Source organism: Poecilia reticulata, linkage group LG16 (assembly GCF_000633615.1).
Source record: "Poecilia reticulata strain Guanapo linkage group LG16, Guppy_female_1.0+MT, whole genome shotgun sequence".
Lineage (NCBI taxonomy): Eukaryota > Metazoa > Chordata > Actinopteri > Cyprinodontiformes > Poeciliidae > Poecilia > Poecilia reticulata.
Window position 1 is genome coordinate 12,360,987 of NC_024346.1, and position 24,840 is coordinate 12,385,826.

The 24,840-nt window shown below is 38.5% G+C and overlaps 1 protein-coding gene across 2 annotated transcripts; it reads right to left on the reverse strand.

The window, feature by feature from the left end:
* Positions 1–1,638: 1,638 nt before the first annotated feature.
* LOC103477998 (complement C1s subcomponent-like) lies at positions 1,639–23,503 on the reverse strand. 2 transcript variants are annotated; one of them, XM_008431428.2, is made up of 11 exons: positions 23,403–23,503; positions 8,369–8,567; positions 8,100–8,280; positions 5,970–6,095; positions 5,566–5,759; positions 4,183–4,333; positions 3,982–4,094; positions 3,259–3,337; positions 3,035–3,169; positions 2,899–2,955; positions 1,639–2,821 (listed from the first exon to the last, which is right to left on the reverse strand). In XM_008431428.2, exons 1-11 carry the CDS (start codon positions 23,486–23,488, stop codon positions 2,028–2,030), a joined length of 2,115 nt encoding a protein of 704 aa, XP_008429650.1. In that variant the 5' UTR covers positions 23,489–23,503; the 3' UTR covers positions 1,639–2,027. The 2 variants fall into 2 exon arrangements, with proteins under 2 accessions (XP_008429650.1, XP_008429651.1); XM_008431429.2 differs by lacking the exon at positions 23,403–23,503 and adding an exon at positions 11,728–12,136.
* Positions 23,504–24,840: the final 1,337 nt, after the last annotated feature.

Here is a 24,840-nt window from a genome sequence, read left to right on the forward strand (position 1 = left end):
GTTGGTGAAATCACTGGGAATCTGAGGTGTGAAAGACCTTGAAGCGGGCTGAGAACACTTTCTGCTTCTACTGCTGGGTTTCCTCAGGCCTGGCGCCCAGGATGAGACGAAACTCCATCTTAACTGTTTAATATTATRATAAATGGAGAGAAAATGTGAAATCAGTGTGACTGGAGCAGGGAGTGAGGAAGTGGGATGTGAAATTAGATGGTGAATGTGTCGCCGGTGACAAACCCAAAGTGAGATGGAGAAAGCTTAATGGGAARAGTGATATTCCTCCTGGGGGAGTTTTGCTGATGGCAGTGGCGCAACTACACATTATTCAGGTGGATGCGAAAACATAGATCGGCGCCCCCCACCACCCAACCTCCCGAGGGAAGGATCGTCAGGGTGAAGGAGCGACGCTCTCCCCCCGAGGCGACGATACGTGAAGGGTAAAACTCGCTACATTTACCTCGTTATGTGCGCRAGGTGAAGGAGCGTTACACGCGCCGAAGTGTATGGGAAAACAATCATCGGCGCGCCGCCCCCTCCAGACGGGGTTTTGGCGCCCCCTCTGGTGCTGCGCCCCTATGCGTTGCATACCCTGCATACCCACTTTTTGCGCCACTGACACCTGGTCCCCCATTAACTCCTAATGGGTGTAAAATGAGACTTTCTTCTGTATGCCTGCACACGGTCACACCTCAGTAAGAAGGTGGCTTGGTTGGCTTGCAGTGGTCATAACTCTAACATCAGTGAGTAATGTTTCTCCTGTATAAGACCTGAAATATGACAAGTTGGTTAACTCATATTGTTTAAATTTAGAAACTGCCTGGAGTTTCCTGCGTGGTTCTGGGTGGGCCGTAATTTACCCTCCCAAGTTCATCTGTACTTTTTATTGCACACATGCAGCTCAAAAGCACAAAAATATGACAAGTATTCATATATAGAAAGTACTGGCAAGATGATCTTCCTGCTGTTGTTGGGCCGGAAGGAGCTCTCTGGTCGTGATGACAATGGCTTCCTCTGCCATTTTCCAAAATCACCTATTAATCTGTAATTTCATTTCAGACAAAGAGCTGCTGCATCACGGTGGAGACCCTGCTGCTTTGTTTGCTTAGTTTTCTGCTTTTGTTTTGTTAAATTTGTTTACTTTGGGTTATTTTTATATTGTTTGTTCTGTGTGGCCTCTGGCCTTGCTGCAGGTAGCAGCTTTGTTTTTTTGTTTTTTTTAGATTACTCAATTAAAGCACTTATTTTTAATGAATGTATATGTCCAAGGTTGGGGATAACCTAATTTTAGCACTTGTTCATGTCTAAATTGTGGTGTCTTTCTTTGTGCATTTGCTTAGTTTAATCCCACCCTTATTCTCTGTGTCCAGGCAGAGATCTGAAGCCGGTGGGGGGCCTCCAGCGAGTTTGTGTTAGCAATTAAAAAAAACAACTACTGTAACCTTTTGTAAAATGTAGAATTCAAAACTAATGAATTTAGTGGTAGGTTTCAGATTCATTCTTAATGTGAAGGTCCATCCTCTGACTTTTAAACATGAACAATGTGACAGAAGAGTTTAGCTGGTTTCAACATAACATGTTTAAAACCTCAGATCCAGAAACTAGCCTCATGCTCAGGCAGTAATAATGAAAACAATGTCACTGAAAACAACACCATAAAATGTATTATTTATTGGCATTTATAAACTTTATAACATGTAACTCTGACATATATTACAAAGCATTGTGATAAATTTATCAATGTAGAGAATATACTCATGATATAGATTTGTGAGTATGGATTAAGTCACACATAAGCAAAGCAGGTTAGCATGTAAAATGGTTCAAGTCTTTAGATGATTTGTGAACACTTCTTTTACTACAGATATGAAGCACTGTATTTGGTACCATCTTCTTAAATGTCGTTATTGATTTTATGTCAATGTTTGAATATTTGATTTCAAGAATTTGTAAAAATTGGTTAGTTTCAATAATTTGATCAGCTCTGATAGATGGTTATTAATTGTGATTGAGTGTTGGTTGTTGTTGTTTTTTTAACTCTGTGCTTCATTTTTCTTGATCTCGTTAATCCAGTTGACATAATTCTCCACCTTGGTGTAATAACCCTTCTTGTCACCTGTTGCACCACCCCTCACACAGGGAGATCCCCATGACACAATGCCAATCAGATAATGGGGCCCTATGCCTGAAGACAACATGGGTGAAACAAAAGGGCTGCCACTGTCTCCCTTGCAACTGTCTGTCCCTTTGCCTCCAGCGCAGAACATGTTGTTAGTAAAAGTCATGGCTTTGTTAGAAAGGGAAGGTGTGTTCCTACACTTAGAGACGGGGAAGACAGGAATGTCAACGTATTGTAAGACGTCTGATGTACGACTCCAACTATTATCCTGAAATATAGCCCCCCAGCCAGACACTGTGCCTTGTTCTCCCTCCATCACACCTCTGTTTACTTCTGGCAAGCAAATAGGCAGCAGGTTTGGGCCAAGCTTCACTCTGGACGTGAATTTTATCAGAGCTATATCATTATCATAATTTGTTTGTAGTGAGGCTCCTCTGTAGCTGGGATGCACTATGATTTTTTCAATTGGAATGGGAGATACATCAGTTCCTGTAGTTGTTGCATCTATCAGTCCACCGTAGAGTTGAACTGATTCTTTTGGGATGTCATTCACAACGTGTGCTGCTGTGACGGCCCACTGATCGTTTATCAGCGATGCTCCTCCGAACTTTGGAGTTGTTATGAAAAGCTGCCACGGTATTTCTCCCAGCAATGCCGCTTTTCCTCCCAAAATTCTGCCTGTGCTTGACGTTTCTGGCATTCCACAAACTGAAATGCACAAAAGTGATCAGTAAAGCGAATTGAGTGATTTAGTAAAGAAATAGTCAAGCAGGCATTCCCCCTACCTTCATTGCATTTTGGCATCCCGGTCCACTCGCCATCGGCGTTACAAGTGCTTGTATCTGAAAGGTGTAATGAGGCACATTGTTTAAAAACGAGCAACAGCAAATGTGCCACAGTGTGGGAGAGTCGTGTAATCACCATTTCCTTCCAGTTTGTAGAACTTTGAAGTGCAGTAAAACTGGATCTGGCTGCCATACTTTGTGTTTTGATCATCTGGATTCACCAGCTGAAGGATGCCGCCACGGCCAAGATCCGGCCAACCACAATCCACAACTAGAGCGAGAAACAAAAATTACCACGCAAAGCGGCAGTACGTTTCAAATGAATAAGAAAATGTTCAGATTGGTTTTAGTCACACTCACTTTCACAGGGGTACATGGGAGCCCATAAACCATTGCTCTGGCAGGTTGTGTCATACCGTTTCAATAGACCGTCAGAGGCCTGTTTCACAAAACGAGAACTTCATTAACTTAACGTCAGCCTTGGGTTTGCACAAATCCATGCAAACTTTACTCTGGTCAACAGCCAAAAAGTTGTCTGGGGTTTTTCCAACTGTTTTAGGGTAATTTTGATGCGCTGAATCCAAAAAAATCACATTGGTTTTGTTCAACTTTCTGAAGTACGCTACATTTTAGATTGGGATGCTGGGATGCAGTCATGATGGCTGATTACTCTGAAGAGAGATATCCCTGCTGCTGAGCATGCCAAGCGTTAGAAACGGAGGTTCATGCCCTTCATTTTGCACAATGAAGACGTAATGTTCAATTTACATGCACTAACCCTTATCAGTGTTTGTTACTCAACTTACAGAAATCCAAGTTTGGATCACTTAATTAATACACTATGTTAGAAAACAATTTGTTTCTCCTAGAACCTTTTTTGGATGAGAAATATTAACATAAATGAACCGATAGTGTCACAAAAATGCCATCTGTCAGAAGATCGGATTAGAATAAAAACCTGACTGAGAAATAAGGATGTCACTTTTGGATTCATTTGTGCAAAATAGTCCTAATTCAGGTGAAAAAACAAAGACAACTTCCAAAAAATATTCTTTTGTAACCCAGTGTGATTTGAGGACTCACTGAATCTGCAACATAGCCGAGATCACAAGTTACAGTCACTGATTCTCCCCAGTGATATTCTTGTTTCAGAGGAGTCGTATTTGAGTTTGAGGTCACAGGTCGACAGACCTTATCTGCAGGGAAGAGCAGTGATTTTAGAGATACTAGAGATCCATTTTTAGGAGGGTAGAGAGGAACTGTATTAAAAAGAAGCTGCATTACCTCTGGTCTTGAAGTGGATATTAAAGCCCTTGTTGGTCCCAGACCCGTCGGAGGTGAAATGGATCTGGATGTGGCTCGAGTGAGTGAGAAGAGGAGAATGTGGGGGTTTGTTACCACAGAATGGACCCAGAGTCTCAGAGTGGGTCTCAATCTGTCAAACACATCAGCACAGTGCATGTCTTAAAATATAACACTCTGAAGCACCTGATAAAGCATGCACATACGCAGTACTATTAAACCTTATAACATGTAAAACGTCACAAATATGTTTTCAGTGGGGAAAACAAAACACTTCTTGCAGATGATCTTTGTGACAGTTTTGCACTCTGTTCACTTGAACTAGCTTTGTTTTGTTTCAGAGGCAGGTGCATTAAAGTTGCACTGAATACTGCAACATCATTGACCTCAAATTAGCAACCTCACAGTTCTAAAGTAAACCATGTGCTGGAGTCCCTCAAGTCAGAGCTGCTGCTGCTGCTTAGAAATCTGAACTTCATGTTTGTATAAAAAATCCCTTTAAATCTGGACTTTGGTCTGATGTGTCAAACTTTCAGCTTTCACGATTTTGTAAGGTTCACTGAGGGTGAAATGATGGTATCTGAAACTGCGGTTGTCTCTGTAAAAGACAACCGTGTAGGTGTGATGGTGTGAGGGTCGTTGATGGTAAATGGATTTTTTCAGACTCCAAAACCTAACCATCATGGTAACCACAATATCCTAGAGTGATGCATCATTTCAAGCTACCGTCTGTTCAGAGGAAATTGACCACAGTGAGAAGTGAGTTTAACTCTACAATGAAGCCCAAGCAAATGTGAGAGTCATAGTAAAGGTATAAAACATATTTTATATTATTTACATTTTATTTGCTCACTATTTTACCCTATAGAGTTTCATAATTTAATAGGTTAGTACTAGTCAGAGCCTAGTTTATCGTATTTGTGGATTTTCCTGTGGAACGTAACTCCAAATAATTTGTTGGAAACCAGGCTATCTTTTTGTAGCACAAATCTAAAATATTAAAGAGGAAATGAAGCTTAGGAAGGTGAAATGCCTATTGCTTCATATGCTGTTGGCAAGCAGCATCTTCACTGGTGCAATCTCATATGTATTGTGAGGTAAATTTTATTTTTAGTGATGTCCAAATCTGCGAATCAATAGTGATAGAATAGTAAAAACCTATAAGAATGAAACTAGTAAAAAAAAAAAAAAGAAGTCAAACACTGGCTCATCAAACAGGATGTCCTCTGGTTGTTTAATCCAAGTTTTCAACACTTCAGTCTCAACTTCCTCTTTTTTTATTTTTACTGTCCAGGGAGTAAAGCTTTAATAAAAATAAAAAAAACACCTTCCTGGGATTTTTGAGTACCGTGACTCGATCCTCACCCTCAGCTCATCCACGCAGTTTCCCTCAGGGCTTTGCTCCACATCGAAACCCTCGGAGAAGTGCAGCTCCAGCTGGAGGTTGTCCTCCACAGACAGTGTGTATTTGCAGTTGACATTTTCTGCGTACTCTCCAGGCCAGGAAGGACTGGATACGTCTCCTCTTTTCAGCCCTGACAGGTCCTCAGCGCAGCCCACTGCATTTAGGATGAGACGAGTTCATTCTCAAGCTGCTCATCACTTTGCCAGCACGATTAGACCTGACTAAGATCGGCCTCCGCTTCTTCCAGACTGACCACTTCTGCTTCTCCTATTTCCAGTTCTCACTTCGTGTTTCGGTTTTGTCCTCCTCCATTCGTCATTCGTCGCGTGTGACCTGCCAAGAAGTCAGAAAATGTCGCCCTTACCCGTGCAAGTGTGTTTGTCCTCGTCCAGGTGGTAACCATGACGACAGGAGCAATAGTAGCCTCCGACGAAGTTGTGGCAAAACTGTGTGCATTTGTTGATTTGCTCGTCCTCACACTCATTAAAGTCTGCAAAGTAAAATAAAAGACCCTGAACATCTTTAAAATGTGTTTGTCAAAGTATTAACTAAATACTTTGATAAAGTATTTAGTTAATAAATACTAACATTTCTTTTGGTCGTCTGACTGTGAAAAACACTTTCTGGAATTTTATGTAATGTCCGTCCTTTGTGCTCCAACTGTTAGATTTAGGTGAAAAACAGACTAAAGTGGAAAGGCCCCAGAATTTATTTCTCTTTTTGACTGACTAGATAACAATAAAATCACCACAATCCATTTGAACATGGTTCCTACTCTGTCTTAAAGCCTGGAAAGTTATGAAATGTACTTCTACCATTTTCTACGAATAATTACATAATTACAAATATTTTAGCTTCCAGACTTAATTTATCCTCCAATATTCTGCAATATAAAAAAGAGAACGTCTATATATTCAGGTTTTTCATTCAGCAAAATTCCTACTATATTCAATATTCCTCTGGATTGTCAAAGTCAAACAACACTGGGACAAATTTCCGTCACAACGATGTCAGAGACTCATCGAAATATAACAAATCTGTAATGTTTTTGCTGTTAGGAAGGATTTACTTTTTCTCAGGAGGCCCGGTTGGTTTTGGATTTATTTTTCAAAGTAAATAAAATGAGTATTTGGTAGCTGCTTTTTCCATTTACCGTATTTTCCGCACTACAAGGCACACCTAAAAACCTTCAATTTCCTCAAAAGCTGACAGTGCGCCTTATATATGGACCAATATTGCGACACAACAGGTCTAGCAACTACAGTAAGCAGCCGCCGGTTTCATTTTGACCGTAGAAGAAGAAGCGCGCGGTGCATGCTGGGATAGTTGTCAGAATGCTGGTTTGTTGATAAAGTTTGACTGACCTATCTACCTACGGACCTGATGCTGCAGATCATTTAGCACCACGTTCTCTACGAACATGCTGTGCGCGAACCGAGAAGGGTGACCATCGTCCGGCCACGCCCCGGCCCAGTCGCTGAGGAGAAGGTTCTGACTTTCTTCCCTGCGGGCGGGGAAGAGAGACAGAGACTGCGGCGGCAGCGTGTCGGTTGGTCTGTGTTATCCAGAAAGCAGTTGGGCACAATATCGCAACACCAACACCGTGAGTGAAACAACGACTGGGGCAGCCTACTATATAAAGTACTCGGGGACCATTTCTTTATCATTACACATCCACATTTGTACGTGACGGGTGGCAACCCTAACTGTAGCGTCTATTCTATGTGCCTTATATATAATAAAAGTTTTAAAATAGGCCATTCATTGAAGGTGCGCCTTATAATCCAGTGTGCCTTATAGTGCAGAAAATACGGTACTCAGGTTATCTTTGGCTGATCTTAAAATTAGTTTTATAAGCAGAAACATTCTAATTTAAAAGTTGATTCGCATGAGGCACATTTGTGCTTTTAATCTAACATTTGTTAGATTAAAAGCTTTTTTAAATTTATTTAATACCAAAATAATAAAAAAGCACTTTTTGAAAATAAGTTTTAAGTATTAGACATTCTTTCAGAAAGCCCACTTTTTATTGGTTGTAATAATATATTCTTCAGTGTTATAAAGCAGGAAATCATCACAATTACAGAAATATCGACTTTAAAACATGAGCTATTTTGTAAATAATCTAATTTGTTTTATTTAGTGAGTGGAGTTACTGAAATACATGAACAGAAGAAATCTGAAATGGGGCAAATTTCCAGCCAAAATGTAGAAATCTCACTGTGGAAAAGTATTTAACTGTGAAATGGAAAATGTGAGCCATCATTCCCCTCATTGTTCTGAGGTATTTACATGATGAAAATGAAAAAGTAGAGTACACATGAACTATTTTACATTTGCAACAAAACCGTTTCCAGTTCAGTTTTGGCAGCGGTTACTCATTGTCTAAAAATAAACCTGACCTTTTTCTGAAATGCAACAGGTCGCCTGAACTGGACATGAAACAAGCTGAAAACATTTGCTGAAGTTCGGTTTGTTTGTGTCTCGTTCTCACCTTGAAGCGTGTAAAACCCTCTGAAGCCAGTGTGTCTCTTGGTGTTGGAGTAATCGGAGTGAAACAGAAGAGTGAGGCAGCCGCCAGCGGAGGAGAACAGCAGCGGATTCACCGACTCCTGAAGCTCCTCATAGTCTCTTTTCCCACACAGAAGAGCAATCAGGTTCCCGTTTGACGAGATCTGGGAGTAAACACGACAGACAAAACTACTTATCTAGTTATTCACACCAGTTTGCTGCAGTAACAGGTGAAAGCATCATTCATCCGACCTTCACAGCATCATTTTCACAGTCTTGGCTGTTCTCCAGGTCCATGTGGATCAGCTTGATGGAGACGGTTTGGCCTTTGGGCGCGCACCTGGTCCAGTTTAAACTGGTGTGAGGCAAATATCCCATGGGATAGCCAGGAGACTCCACCCATCCCAACAGCGTGGAATACGAGGAGCAGGGCAGCAGCAGAAGAAAGAGACTGAAAGTATGTGCAAATGTTACAAAGGGAATATCTTCATTACAAAATCTATATATTAGAGATAATAAAAAATGAACATGATGTTATTTTAAACCATGAGTTTCAGTGAAAGTTTGGTAAACAGTGGGCACCTGCCGAAGAACGGGCTTTTCTGTTAAATGTAACTCCAGATTAATCACAGACAATTTGAACATTCATGGATTTTAGAGCAATAAGTAATAAATCAGTTAATTGCATAATAAATGAAAACAAGCTCAATTATTTCCACTTGCATCATTTACGGTTTTTCTTTTCTTTCCCTTATTCTACCAAAAACTGGATGAGTGAAGTCTTCAGTCTGGTGCTTTGGTCTAAATTAGTCTTTTTTTTGATGATTTTATTTATTGTTTTTGTTGTTTATTTATTTGGGATATTTAAAATGTTTTCCAGTTCTAGTGTTAAATGTTCATTACAATTCTAAGTTTATTGTTCTTTGTGAATGTGTATCTTTGCGTTATAATGCCATTACCGTCATACTTGACAATATTCTCAAAGCAACAATATTATCGTTTATCGCAATAACTTGTGGGACAATTGGTGGCCGACAGGTGCAAATGCGCAGCAACAGAGAAAACATGCATACAAAAAAAAGACACGCAATAGACGCAAACAAAAACCAAATAAAATGCAGCAAACAAAAAAGAGAGACACAAACAAAAAGCAAATGAAATGCTTTTTGCCAGAGGAACAAAAAAAGACGCAAACAAATGAAATGCAGCAAGGCTTAGTTTTAATCAGTCAAACCCATTTGCTCAGGAATAAATTAAATACTTTAGTGAACCAAAAGATTTTACAGCTATTACCTGGCTTAATATCTGTGTTTCACCTTCACTCATAGGGTAAAACTATCGGGAGTTTTTAAAACGATTTGCCGGGAGACATGGGTTCTCTCTCGGTGTGCCGGACCTGGAGCGCCCGGCCAGCTGACAGCTGGCGAGGGGAGCTGGCTGTTAATGCAGCGGGAGCAGACATCTCCGAAAAAGTCGGAGCAATATTCTAACTAAGTGATTTATTGATGAACCGAGCAGATATTTGAGATCTATACATCTACATTCTCGCCTAAAAACATTGTAAAAAAATCATTTAGTGTAATTTTAAGCGTAATACAGCAAAAATAATTTTGCCGCCATTGCTGCTTTTCTGAACACCCGTTTTAAAGGATGCAGACCCTAAATTTGGACACAGCTGTTTTTTGTTCGACTCCCTCTAGTGGTCTGGAGCACTTCCGGTTTTCAGCACTTTTTGTTTGCATCTTTTCTTTTGTTTGCTGCATTTCATTTGTGGTTGTATTCTTTTTTGCTTGCGTCTCTCTTTTTTGTTTGCTGCATTTCAATTGTGGTTGTATTCATTTTTGTTTGCGTCTCTTTTTTTGTTTGCTGCATTTTATTTGCTTTTTGTTTGCGTCTATTTTTATGTTTACTGCATTTCATTTGTGCGCGTCTTTTTTTTTGTTTGCATGTTTTCTCTGTTGCTGCGCATTTGCACCTGTCGGCCACCGTAAATTTATCATACAGCAAAATGTATTATTGTGACAGGCCTAAAATATTTGACAGAAAATGCAGTTCTCGAAACATAAGTAACTGCTTGGCAGGTTATTGGCTTGTGTTTGCAAAGCAGCCAATCCAGGAGCTGCTTTCATTTCCCTTGATGCTGATTGGTTGGTCCCCAGGAGGAAGACTTTAATGTAGGCTGTTAAAGTACAGTTGAGACAGATTCCACTCTGTGTATTAATGTAAACTCAGGTAAATTTAGTGTTTGAACTCTTTAAATGTGCAGTTATAAGCCTTCTCCTTCTTAACTATTTGTAGATTTTAAATAATAATAGCCGGCTGTGGTTCATATCTCTGTGAATACAGAGCCTCTACTGGACGCATCATTTTGTTGTCCAAAACTCTTGAGTCAATCATTGCTTCCAAAATGTTCCCGATCAATATTTCTCTAAAATATTTGTCATGGTCTTTTCCTGACTGTTCGGTACATTAGACCAATGAATCATTCAGACAGATTTCTGAACTGAAGGGATGAACAAAGGTTGAGTCTTCACGTAACACGCAACTTGTAAATGTATAAATGTAGACATTTTTGAAGCTTTTCTCATTTCTTAAGCTGAAACTGTAAAGAATATCAATGATAATTTAATAGCTCCAACGAGATGATTTAAGCTCCTTTCTCTGTCATCTTTCATTAATAATTCACCACTCAACATGTTTAGCAATGTTAGCATGCAGGAATAATGGCTCTATCATGTTCTTTAAGTTTAGTGGGTCCACTGTGTAAAGCTAATGGGAGAAACTTTAAAAAATTGCAAAATAGTGTCTGTTTGCAAAATGCTGACGTTTGGTAATTATTTGATGCCGTTGCATTTTTGTGTGTGTGCAGACCTGCGTATCTGTATCAAACTGTACGACTTTTCGTCTTTGCTTTGAATTTGATCTGTGGAGCATTTCAGGAGGAACAGTGTTGAATGTCATGTTGACATGCTAGTTACAAAGAAAAAGTTAATTTCAGGAAGTGCTCAACCGAAGCTTAGCAGAGGTTGAAAACACACTGTGAAGAAAAAGAAGAACTACATATCTAAAGAGTCTCCGTGTTGCCAACTCAATATCAACAAAACCCAGTATGGAAGAGCTGCTATCACTGTTTAGCCATCTATAAATCAATGCAAATACAATGAAAAGGTCAGAGGAACAGTCATGTCCATGACGAATCACTCTTTCTTACGCAGGAAAGTGTAGTTCAGACAAACAGCCTTATGATCCACATTGCTACGTTTACTTCTAAGGTGTAGTTATCATTCCTGGCATCTTTCAAGACAATAACACTCAGAATCAGGCAACTTGAATGGTTAAATATCACAACAGTAGCTGAAAAATTGGCCAACTATGCATTAGCACAAGTTTTTGCAGGAGTCAATAACTCCATTAATTAAATTAGGACTCCATTAGTCACTGCCAAAAACTGTAAATCGAGTGATTGAAGAGTTTTTTTTGCTGAGCATTTTCATTACTTTTGTATATTCTGACAGAGAAACACAGAAAGACGCACAAAAAACACAATTAAAGTGCTGATTAGCACATGTTAGACATGTTATTTGGATTTATAAAAATAAAAAAAAACCCACCTTAATCTGAACATGGCAGCACGATCCTCATATGAACCGTCTGTCTTCCTTCTTCCTTTTTTCCCTCATTAATTTACTCTCTGTTCTCACCCCCCTCCAGTCCCCTCTTCCTCTCTCGGTTATAAGTTGCACCGGTAAGCATTTATGAATCTATTTATGTACAGCTGTGTTTGTAAAGTGATGTGAAAGCACAACCCCCCTTAAATGTCCTCTTATGTCTTTACAAAAAACTAAAAGCACTTCTACTTTCAAGCAAGAATTTGATCTATTCACATCGTTAAATTGTAAATGAACTTTGAACTGAGCTCAATTTCGCCAAACGTGCTCAGTCCTGACGGCCACCAAGCACATCGAATCTAGAAATAATTTAAGTAGAATCTGTCTGCCAACATGAAGTAAGCTAAAAGACAAAAAAAAAGCAACACACTGTGCTATTAGCTAAGAAAGTCTGACAAAAAACACACATGTATGTATATAAATATATATATGTGTGTGTGTACATATATGTACACACGCGTATGCAGTCTTGTACTGCGGTCAACAATGCAGAGTGGCAAACGTGATGTAAAGATTAGAAAGATTAGAGTGCTCAGCAGCAAATTTGATTTAAAAAACAAAGCAATGGATGTTTCAGTAAAACCAAGGTAGTATGTACGTACTGCAACAGTGAATTATTCTTCTGCCAAAGAAGTGGAACAGCTAGTTTAAAACATTTAAAACAAAATTACTTCTTTTAACGTGAAAACCTGAGAAACTGAACTTAAAATTCAAGCACAGTGACTAATCGTGATTAATTGCTGTTTCATGGGGTTATTAATCTGAATAAAAAGTCTTCCTATATCTATTACCATTGTTTTTACAAAAGAGGAAGACAAGGTTGAATTGTTTAAAAGTGTTTGTGTGTTTGATTCAATACTATGATGGGACAAAGGTAAAACTACAGCTGACAAAAAAACAACACAAAAGGACCATCTGACAAGAAAACAACTGATGATCCTCAAGGCCGTTTGAGGGAAGAAACCAAAGAGGAAAGAACCATTGTGACTTTGAGCAGATTGGGTTGGATTGTGCGAAGGACAACAATCCAAATCATAGTAGCAGGTTTACCTCCGAAAGTCAAAATTTATATTTTGAAGTGGCCTAGTCAAACTTCAGAACTTTAGCACCCTAAATGTGGCTAAATTAGGAAAAAATCTACAAAGAAGATTTGGCTGAAGTTCCTCCACAGCGATGTAAAAGAGTCATTTCCAGTGTTAAGCCTTAAAGACTTAATGACAGCTGTCGCTGCCAATGGTGGCACAAAGTTATGTTTCAGTGTTAATTACTTTTTTCTCCATCAGTAAATTCAATTTGTCACTTGAAAACTACTTTTCATTTGATATTAGGATTTGTTTGAGGATCAGAAATAGCTCAGTATGACAGAAAAGCAAATCCATTTTTCAACAGGCTGCATATTTACTGTAACAAGGCAAAAATCGGGGGGGAAAATAGGGTGACAGGAAAACCACCTGGCCTTGAAGTTTGATCTCTGCGGCGCTCCAGCTCTGCTTTGACAAAGGTTTGTTGATAGCAATAGAGACAAAGCAAAAAGAAATGAGTGTATACAGAGAGAGGAAATGTCTCATTGTATCACACAGCGCTAGGCGTACCTTTGGGTTTATAGCTGCGGAAACACACACACAGCGTTCACACCGCCAGAGAGAGAGAGAGAGAGAGAGAGAACCAGGACCGGAAGGAAACGAGGACCGACACAGAAAGACGTAGAGACGGAGGGGAAAACGGCAGATGAGGGTCAACGGGGCTTTCCATTGTGTAGGATCAGAAAAAGCAGGGAGGGAAAAGAAATCTGCTGCCAAAGCCAGAACTTACATGACAGAGAGAGGAGCGTGAGCGAGTCAGAGAGACGCAGAGTTTCACCAGAGACGGTGGCTGGAAACCCAAAGCTTGAACTTCTACACACAAGAGGAAGACTGTGATCAAATGTGCTACTGATGGCAACCAGTGAAGACAAGGGGAAGCAGAGCGGGAAATGCGATGAATGTCCTGCAGGTCAGTGAACGTCTCAGTTTGTTCTCTGTTTCACAAACCACTTCGTAGAAATCTTAAAAACAAAAACAAAGTTTGTTTCAGTTGTAACATCCCTGCTTCTTTCCACTTTATACAGGAATGTTCGTAGAGAAAGATTGCAACGACAGAGAACGCACAAAGTGTAAACCGTGTTCTAACGGGACTTTCACAGAGACCCCGAACTACCGGAAGAGATGCTTTTCCTGTCGTCCCTGCGGTAAGTCACAAACATTCAGAAAACGTACAAATGTGAATCATTTATCTCTTGCTCTTTTGTTTATAACCCTTATAAACTACAACCAGCTCAGCCTTATTTCTGTGCTGGGAGAAAACAATGGCTCTTTACCGATTTCTTCTGTTTGCCTTTTTTCAATGTTTCATATCAAACAAATGTTACTATTAGATTAAAAAAAGAAAAAAAAGTTAATAAAATGGTCATGGAGGAATTTTAACTCTACTTCCTCGCAGCATTATTTTATTCAGCTACATTTGATGGATTGAATTACTTGTTTAAGGTCACAAAGACTTTGACTAGGCCATGCCAAAACTTTCACTTATTTTTTTTTCTGCTGTGGGTTCTCAGAGGTGAACTCCTAGTTCAGGGGTCAGCAACCATTTCAATTCAAAGAGGCACTTTTGCCATCAACACTACAAAATGAAATTAGTCTGCAGCCGCAAAAAAAAGGTTTGATCATAATACCACTTTTTCGTATTGGTATTATGATCAAAAACATGCCTTAGTTTTTAAGAGCCACAGTAGAGGGGCCAAAGAGTCACAGGTTGCAGACTCCTGACTTAAACCAAGTGTGTTAAGGTCATGAACTTATTGTCTCCTTCAGAGTTTATTTATTTTTGCTTGCAAGTAGAATTTATGATTTCAGTCGAAACAAGTCATCCTGAGACAAGAAAGACGGCAGATAAAGATGGCTGGTATGCTGTTTATTCTGAAAAATTGTTGGTTTACAATGCAGGACGCACACTTCCTCACTTTTGTCCCGTCTGTCCCAGATCAATACCTGAAGTTCTTGAGGCATCTAAAGTTGTAGATGTGTTTTGGGCCTCCGTTGTTTAGCATCCTGGATGTTTAACATTGATGCTCTCATGGAGGGATTTCTGTAGGCTGGGCAGCTTCACCACTGTTCCATGTTTTCTCCATTTGTGGATAAAGTCGCTCACTCTGGTTCCCAAACGGCTTTGTAACTGTTTCCAGACTCATTAAAGTGAATGACTTTCCTTCTCTTCCGTTCTTAAACATTTTCTTATTCAAATCGGAGTATGATGTTTTGCCTTTTGAGATCTTTTAGCCTACTTCATGTTGTCAGAAAGGTCCCGTTTATAGGTGATTTCTTGATTGATGAAATCACCTATAATTATAAACTATGGTTTTGGATAACTTCTTCCCTTGGTACATACATTTATTTTTGGAAAAGTTTTTTTTTATTTACCCAGGTTAGTTTGTTAAATGATCTGAAACACTTAAATGTGACCAAATATAGGACAAACAGAAGAAATCGGTATGGTTGCCAGCAGTTTTTTTTTTTACACCACTCACTTAGCAACAGTGGACCATTTTCTCCTTAAGCTAACTTGAAAGTATCTACAGTGTGAAAATAAAGGGAGGAAGCTGTCTGGTGATAAGTTTTAGTGCAGACAGTTTCAACTGTAACCTAAACACCCACACAAACACACACACACGCACACACACACGCACACACACACAAACAGACTGGCTTTAAACACCTTCAAATCACAAATTAACAGGAGAAAATCTCTCTTTTTCAACCTTACAGTTAAAAACAGTCGAACAAAGAGCATCTGCACAGATAAGAAGGACACTGTTTGTGAGTGTGACCCAGGTTTCTTCTACCGTAAAAACACTGATCACTGCGAGGCCTGGACTAAGTGCCCTGTGGGTGAAGGAGTCAAAAATAACCGTAAGTTTCAAAACAGATCAGCCTGCTCTCTTGCAGAGATTCTCATCCCTGTGTGTAATAACTAAAAAAACAAGACGGCTCTGCCTTCGACTTCTTTTCGCAGCTACTTCTACAAATGACACAGTCTGCGCTCCGTGTGAAGAAGGAACCTTCAGCAACGTCACAGATTCCTTCTCACCTTGTCAACCACATTTCAGGCAAGTCTGAGTCCCTTTTAGTTTCTCATCATGTCAACAAAGCTGAATGTTTACTGGTAAAAACGGCACAGCGCAAGTAAATCTCCAGGTTACACACTCAAAGCAGAAAAACAACATTTAAATTTCTGTTAATGGAAAGAACACAGTGTAGAACGAAAAAAAGTGTAGAGGATTTTCATAAAGTAGCAACCAAATCAAAGCAGCAGAATCGTCCCAGTGTGTTTTGAATTTCAGCTGAGTATTTAATAAAAGAAACATAACCAAACCTTTTTGTATCTGTTCATCGAATGACTTTTATACATTTTATTTGCTTAGAGAGAGAAAAACACTGTTTTAACTCCTTACAGTTATTTCTGAAACCCTTTAACTGAAGTACAATTGTTTTTGATATTTGTCCTCATCTTTAGTTTTTAAAATAAAGGATAAAGATTTTAAAATAAATCCTTCTCTGCTAATTCATAGTTTGTTTCCTTAATTTTGAACCACTTTTGTATACACCTTGGAAGGAGTGTGTTACAGGCTTTGAACATAATCAATTCTGTTCTGAGCTCTACTACATCCTAAAATGTTAAAGTATGCAATGTAGGAAATATTTCATTAGTTGGATGAAGTTATAATTCACTTTGAGAATAAATCAATAATTAATTCCTTTATTATTTCTTTCAGGTGTGAGGCCTTCAGACTACAGCTGAAAACTCCAGGAACCAAAACAACGGATGCCATCTGTCAAGACTGTGAATCTCGTAGGTCCACCCCTTTAGATTGAGACATTTTGTGCATTATTTTTGACTAACATGTTTGAAATGTGATGTCGTAGGGCTTAGCGGATGTGACTCTCAGGGATCCGGTTGAGCTTGAATTAGGAGAGGAAGTGGAAGTGGCATAGAGGGGAAACCATTTTATGCAGTGGTTGCAGTTTGCTTGTCTCTTACAAGAGATAAAGCCCTTTGATTTTGAAGGGTGAAATCACATGTATGGAGTAAGACTGAATGCAAAAATAATATTCTTTATTGTAAAAGAATTTAAAACATATCGTGTGTGGGTGAAGGGCAGAGTTTGAAATGTCTGAAAGCTTACTGAAGGCTGTGATTGGAGTTGTGTTAAATATGAATGTGTTTATGGGGAGGCACAGCCTTAAACTTGAAATGTTTGGCGCCCTCCATGGAGTACGACAGCCTTTGTTTCTGCTGCCTGGTTCAGGGCGCGGCGGGTGTATGTATGTATACAGATGGAGCAGAGACTCACGCAGATATAGACTGACCACAGTGGGCAGCTGTAGCTGATGCTTAGCGTTTATGGACAGACCGGAAAATAAATTTACTACCATCTGAGTCGCAACAAATGGCTGGCTGTGACTGTACAGAGCTGACCAGAGCTGTTGTAATTGAGTATTTTAATAATCAAGTAATCTATTGATTATTCTGACGATTAACCAAGTAATCGAATAAAATAAAATATTGCTAAATACTGACATAACAGCTGTATTAATATCAGATATAAACATCGGCCCAAATTTATGTATTCGTGCATCCCAGCAATTACTTTTCTGTAGTTTAACAAATTAAATTGTAGTAACTCAGGTTTTTGGACGAAAGTTATGAAAAAATCTGAAACTATGTTCAATTTAACATTAAAGCAGCAGGCTTATAAAAAAATGTCTATACTTCAGTTTTTGGTTTATGTATTTATTTTAAATCATATTTATGTTACATTAGAAGAGATCAAATTACTCCTTAAAAATAGAGAAAAACTATCTTCTTCCTCTCTGTGTTCTCACTGTGCCCACATTTAATTAAATTTATTGAAATTGAAACTCAACTGGATGTCAGTCACACGTCTCTTCTTTTGTTTTTAGACTCTAAGACATGTGGAAATCCCATGCCCAGGGGACTTTTTTATTTTCTAAACTGTTAAGTGTATTTATCTTTGTAAGCTGTAACAAAATGCTATGATAATATATCTGTATTTCCCATAAACAGATAAAATTTTATACATGAAGGGAATTACAAATATCCAAATGTTTTTAGGCAATTAAAACACTGAAACTTGTAGCTATTAGAATAATTAGTTCTGCAGACGTATCACCTTTGTTGCTGTTTCTCATGTTTCAAGCATTTTGATTGTTGCGTTGACTGTAGATGTTGACAAGTTTCTTGCAGTTTCTCCGACATTTAATCACTTAAAGAGATCAAGGCGCGTCTGTCCTAATCAAATCCTATGTTCTCCTGCCTTTCCCATTTTGTAGAATGACTTTGACGTGGTATTAGGGTCACATGGAGGGAAAAAAGAATGGTGGATATTTTTCTCTTCCATTGAGAAATTCTGTTTCGCAATTAAAGTAAAAATATTGAAAATAAAGTGAAATAATACAATTGAAGAAAAGGTGGAATGAAAATTTGTGCTCTTCTCAAAGTTTTATAAAAATGTGCATCCACAGGACGTTTATAGGCTAAAAAAAATTATTTATTAAATCTTAATACGAAGTGTAAAGTTTCAAGCTCATTTATGCAAAGTAAGGCTGTTGCATGTCAACTTTATTGTTGATGTATGTTTTTTATTTTAGATTGTAATGATTTTCTTTCTCATCTTTGTTACTTGACTTCTTCTCTAATCTTAAAACTGGTAAATAAAAGAAAGAAGAAAAAAAAAAAAACAATTTTGCAAGGGGCACCATACCACAGCCACAAAAACCAAACATGACTTAATACGTAAATCGTCTTCGCACTACCACAGAGGTAACAGTCTTTTGGTCCATGGTCTAATCAGTGAATTAGCTAATTGAGTTTAGTTCAGAATAATTTAGACTAATCTTTGAATACGGGCTACAGCTGCTTCTAGTCATAATTATAAACTGGGGAAACAGAAAATACAGGTTCACTGACTTTGGTCATCTTGGAAAGTACATAAAAAACATGTACTCAAATTAAAAGTTGAATTTTTCAACATGTTTCAGAGGAAGGTGATGCAAAGAAAAAAAATCTAATTTCTTTATTTGTCTTTGCATTCAGTGAGATAAGTTGCGTGGAGCTTTGTAGGTTTTTGTTTTTCCCAGTAATTGTACTTTGAGACATGAGAAAGCATTCAACCTCCTTTGTTTATTTGTCTGTTGCTGGTGATTAATTCAAGAAAATGTCAAATAATGATGACTGGAGACCAGCTCTCCCACACTCCATCTTTCCCTGAAGTTAAGCCACTACTCTGACGTAAATTGTTACGTAACCTTAACGACGCTAACACGCATGTTGTGTTCCCTCTCTGTGAATCAGAGTGTTGCTGGATCCTGCCTGCATGCCTGTGGGCCGGACTTGTTTTGACTATTTTGGTCGTGGCTGCGTTCATCTTCTGGAGAGCAAAGCGCAGATCCTATAGACCAGGTGAGTACAAAACGACACCTATGTGGGTGGGATTTATTGTCGTTTGTCTCTTTACACGCTGGTTAAAAATAAATCTAAAGAGGAGAGCTGCTCGATCGCAGAACCTGCAGTGAGACTCATTTGCTTTGAAGTCGCACAGTTGAAGGTCATATAGCTGTGGTTACGGGAAATTACATTTTGATCACACATTTTCTTACATCAACAGAACTTTAAGGTTTTACCTCCGAGTTATGTTCTGCTAGATGTTGCACAGAAGCAGCAGATCCAGCAGATAAAGCTGCTGAACTCAGATGTGTTAAGTAAAAGAAAGGCTCAACGAAGATGACGAGCTCAAGGGGGAAACCACATCCTGTACAGTTTTAGCTTGACACAGTTCTTTGGTATGATGTGACGCACACTTCACAGGCAGCCAACTCATACTGAGATGGCAGGCCTACGTATGTGGCATAATGGTGTTACCTATTGTTTTTTGGCTGACACTATTTGCTTATTTTCCATTTAATCTCTGTGGTCGTACTCTGTGGCCATACTGGAATAGGAGGCTTTTGTCTCATCCTCTGTGGTTTCAATCAAAGTGGATCTCGCTGCTCTTATCAGACGCCGTAAGGACAGCTGCTGATAAGGTTCACTGATGCACACTTCTTGTTTTTTTTGTATCTCTGCATGTCTGTGCTTTCCACATGATTCAACCTGTCTGTCGGTAGATATCTTCAAAGGCTTCTTTAGGAGAAATTGCAGAAATACAAAATTTCCTCCTCATTACAGTGTCATATCAGTTTCAGTTTTACTCGAGGAGATTCTGAGAATTTCTGTTTATTAACGAAAAATTTGTCAAGATGCAAATTTACATATTTGTGTTCCTTAAAAAAAAACCTTTTAATCTTATTTTTTTGGGCAATGGTTAAAAATGTCAAATGCTGTTCAGTCTTACAATTATAGCCCAAAGTAAATGTAATACCAACCCGTCAATGGGCCTTTTTGTACACATAAAAACATAAAGAATAGTTTTAAGGACGACTTAAGGTCATTTGGTTAGAGCAACTCAAAACATATTTCTAATAAAATACAATTTCCTTAAATGAACTTTCAAAAACCCACTTAAAAAAGAAACTTCTGAGTTTAGTTCAGTGTTATTTCACCTAATCGTTGCAGAGTCACTTAGCATATTTTTTTCCAAACAAACAGCTTTTATATTAATCTGCTGAATAGAAAATATTTTTATTGAGACCAGAAATGTGGATAAATGAGCTGCCTCACTTTTTTGGCATTATTGAGCAAATTGTTGTTAATAATTTAATTCATGCATATAATATAAAAATAATGTACCTGCAGAGCGGATATTTTACAATTACTTTAGCAGGAAAATTAGATATTTATTTAGTAGGCTTTGATAATAACAAGTATATTTTAATCAATCTTGTCTAATTTGAAGTTTTATTACAAAACTTTTTTCTCTCGACACAAATCACAATGTAAAAATTATAATTTATCTCTTTTCAAAATCATGGCTTAGTGTTTTTATTTTATCTTGTAAAATCTGAGAAACTAAGCATTAATTTAGCAGGAAAGTATCACGATGTGTCATTACACAACCTACATTTGCTGGAAACATTTGAGTTTCCTGCAATTCTTTATTGCAACATTTTTTAAATAATTCCCTTGATGTCACCATTTAGTTCACACACCGGAATCAGGGCAATGCCGCTCAAGCTAACCACACACACACACGAAAACAAACGTCAAAATACATTTAAATAGATGGTCAAATTGATGGAAAAAGCTCCATTATTGATGGTTTTCCCCAAAAGTAAAGATGTGCATAAAAACTGAAGTTGTTGCTGTGACAGTAGAAATGGAGTTTAGCTGTTTCCCCTGACTTATGAAACTAATCATCTGCTTTAATTAAATGGCATGTTCTCCTGTCTTTTCAATCTTGAAGAGCGACTAATAGAAATGGACCTCCATGTCATGCCATATTTAGAAAGAAGGGAAAGAGGAAGTGACTTTTATGCAAAATGTACACAAAAAATGTTTTAGTTAAGTTTTTTAGGCCTTTGTAATGGATGTCACTCGTTTCAGGGTCGAGGATTTTGTTAAACTAACTATTTCACAACTCGACACTCTTTATCCCTTGTATAAGGGAACTCAAATAATAGTCAGGCAGAGAAGAGCAGACCTTTTAAAAACAATTAAAACTCCAGGAATTACATGGAAAATGACATTAGGCGTATTTAAGGAAAGATGAACAATTAACACAGAGAAGCTGAACTATAAAACTTCAAAACAAGCGAAAAGGTCAATACCGATCTAAGAAAACAAAATGCAATGTGTGCAAAGAGCAGAACACAAGAATAATTAAAGAAACTAACACAAAGGAATGAACTCAAACAGTAATGAAATGAACAACAAAGAGAAACCAAACATCTCATCTGCAAGACAATCCTGGTTAAGACTGGGCAGAGTTTACATTGCATTGTTGAGTTTTTGACACTTTTACTTGGAGTGTCGATAAACACTGTCGGCATCATCTTTACAGTAGATGCGGTGAATGAATCACACTGCAATCGGCGTGTTTAGATTGTCAACTTAATTTATCTCCGAGTTGTTTCCTCTCACTGAAACCAGACGGCGAGAGGAAAAGAGAACCTGATTTTAGCCACGTAGCCGAGACCTAAAGTCTTAAAGCCATGCTTGTTTCTGTGTTGCTATAGATACACGATTACATATTGGTGTTGTAATTTTTCCACGCTGAGTGTGCGAGACTGCTGTTTTGACTCAAAGGTTACAGAAACCTTCCTGAAAAAGGAAAACCTCTGCAATACAAGTGTGTGTTTAAAAGCAAACCGGTGGTGAAAACAGCGTCTAAACTTGTAGTATCGGTTTAACATTGAGTCACCGGAAGCTGGGTTACTTTTGAGCATGTTCTATAAAGTAATCACCTCGGACAGGTACTTTTTTTTTTTTTATTTGAAGGTGACGCAGTCTAACCCCTTATTAAGGGGGAAGTTTCAGGGCACGTGCGTCAATGTGACAAAAGGAAATAAAAAAAAGACGAAGTCTCAGGTGTGTGTAGGTTCACGTCTGTGGAGAAAACCATGAATGAGTTATGTAGAATGTAGACGCACACTGTTTCCAAAGTGAATGATTCGAGTTAAGCGATCGCTCATGAAGCTCAGAGCTGACTGTGTGGGGATGAACATATGTATAGTGGAAAGATCGACCTAATCATCCGATTACCTTCCTCAAGACTTTTTTTTTTTAAATTAGAGAATAAATCTTCTGGAACAGCAAGCACGTCTCACAGATAAAGTAATTTGCATTGTAAAGAAAAGCCTCCGCTGCAAGTAAAAAAAAAAAAAAAAAAAAACTGTGAAAATGTTTCCTTGTTGACAATCAGGAGGAGACGCGTTACCCGTAACTTCAGGGGGTTCGCCACCGGATGCAAACCCCTCGTAAGCCTCGTGAACAGAAAGCCTGGGGTGCAGTTCCCGTAAGCGTTCAGAACCAGTTTCACCAAAGAGATGACAAGAAAGCACACCCGTGTGTCTGACTCTGCCTCGGTAAAAAGTCACAGAAAACCCACAACCATAAAACCATATTTTAATGTCTTTGTTTAGCTCTCAATTAAAATGATCCGCATGCAGAGAGGGATTTAAATTTCACGTGCATTGCTCTAAAACGCGGACTCTGTTAAAACAATAATTTTCTTCAAAATATCACAGCGTTCAAGCTGAGATTGTATTTTTTTTCCCAAAGAAGTACATCGTTTGGATAAAGACGATTAATGCAATGAAAGGTGGCTCAATTTCAGAACAATCTGACGGCATCGATTTTTGTCACGTTTGTTTCTCGCTTGTTTGTCGTTTAATCTGCATCAGCAGGTTTAACTCTGAGCTAAATGACTAATGATGCTGAGCGCCTCAGTGCTGGAGTTATAGCGCCACCTAAGGTGCATTCAGCAAACTTCTTCCTTGTTTTATTTAGAAAATCAGATGCACTGCAGTTAATATGAACTATCTGATCAGATTGTTATCGGCATGTTCGAGGCTGAATTGTCTGATTTTTGTAAATGTCGTTGCAGTCAAACACAGTGTTCCTGTTACCATGATGACGGTCGTTGCCGAGCCGGTCCTCGCTCCGCCAGAGCTGCTGTCTCACTGCCAAGAGAGCTGCACAGACTGCAAACCATCGCCTTTCAACTCAGGTAAAAATAAAAATAGATATATACACCAACACAGAGCAATTCAGTAAATTACACCATTGTTAAAAACTTCATTTATTTAATCAATTCACAAAATGAAACATTATCAGTTAGATTGATGTTTTCGAGCCTTAATTTCTGTTAATTATGATGATTTTCTGAGCACTATACCACTGGCCTTAGCAAGTTTTCTGGGGAAAACCTTGAGTAACATTAGGATTTTTAAAATATGTGTAATAACAACTTTCAATTATTGTATTTATATGGTCAGTTTTTGTTTTTACAGCCTGGTATGCAGATTTTTTTTATACATTATGATTGTATTTTCAATATATGGCATTATGCTCTACCATCATAAATATACAGCAATCATTCATCATTTTGGTTTGATTTAATGACTTCATGCTAAAAACACAGCTCACCTTAAAGTGAGCTGTGTATTCAGCTCACTTTAAATACACATTTAACATGTATTTAATTAGTCTGATGTAATCTTTCTAATCTTATGTTTTCATGTGCCATAAACAAGAAAATTATCATAATTTACTGAAATAAAGACTTAAAACATAACCCTGTGTATATAGCATGTTTCCCTTCCCTTTTTAACAATATAATTTATTTAATATGAATAATTGTGGAGTTTTTTGCTGATATTTCCTCGTCTTGGTTTAAATTTACTTTAAGACATTTCCACAACTTCTATATAGACCATCCATCCATCCATTTTCTTTACACGGGTTGCTGGTGCCCATCTCCAGCTAACGTTCCGGGCGAGAAGCGGGGTTCACCCTGGACAGGTCGCCAGTCTGTCGCAGTATATGGAATATCCTTTTTCAATATTTGTTGAAACTGTCACCATATTGTGATAGTATGAGACAGATAATCGCTAATGAGCAGTTAAACAACTTACCGTTACAGGGGAACCGTTTATCCGGCGACAGCGGTGGCTATGCTAACTAGCCTTAGCATTCATGACAAGCTAGCTTGAACGATGTCCATTCTCATGATTGATTGATTCTGTCGTTTTCCTCAGATGACGGTTCGATCATTCGCAGCATATCGGACAGCTTGGACATCAGCACTCCCATAACTCCGCTGAAGCCCTCCGTCTCTTTCATTGAACCCGAACAAACCAACTGCAGCTCAATATACCCCCTCAGCAGCGCCTTCTGCAGGTCGTACTCGGAGCCCCAGGAGGACGAGTGGTGTGGGACATAAAAAAAACATAAAATAAAACACAAGAGTGGGACACTGACGGAGCCACTGCTGGCTCAGTGATATGTCAAGTACTGTTTGTAAACCTTGAGAAGATTTTCCTCTCAGTAGAGTTTAGTATGGCT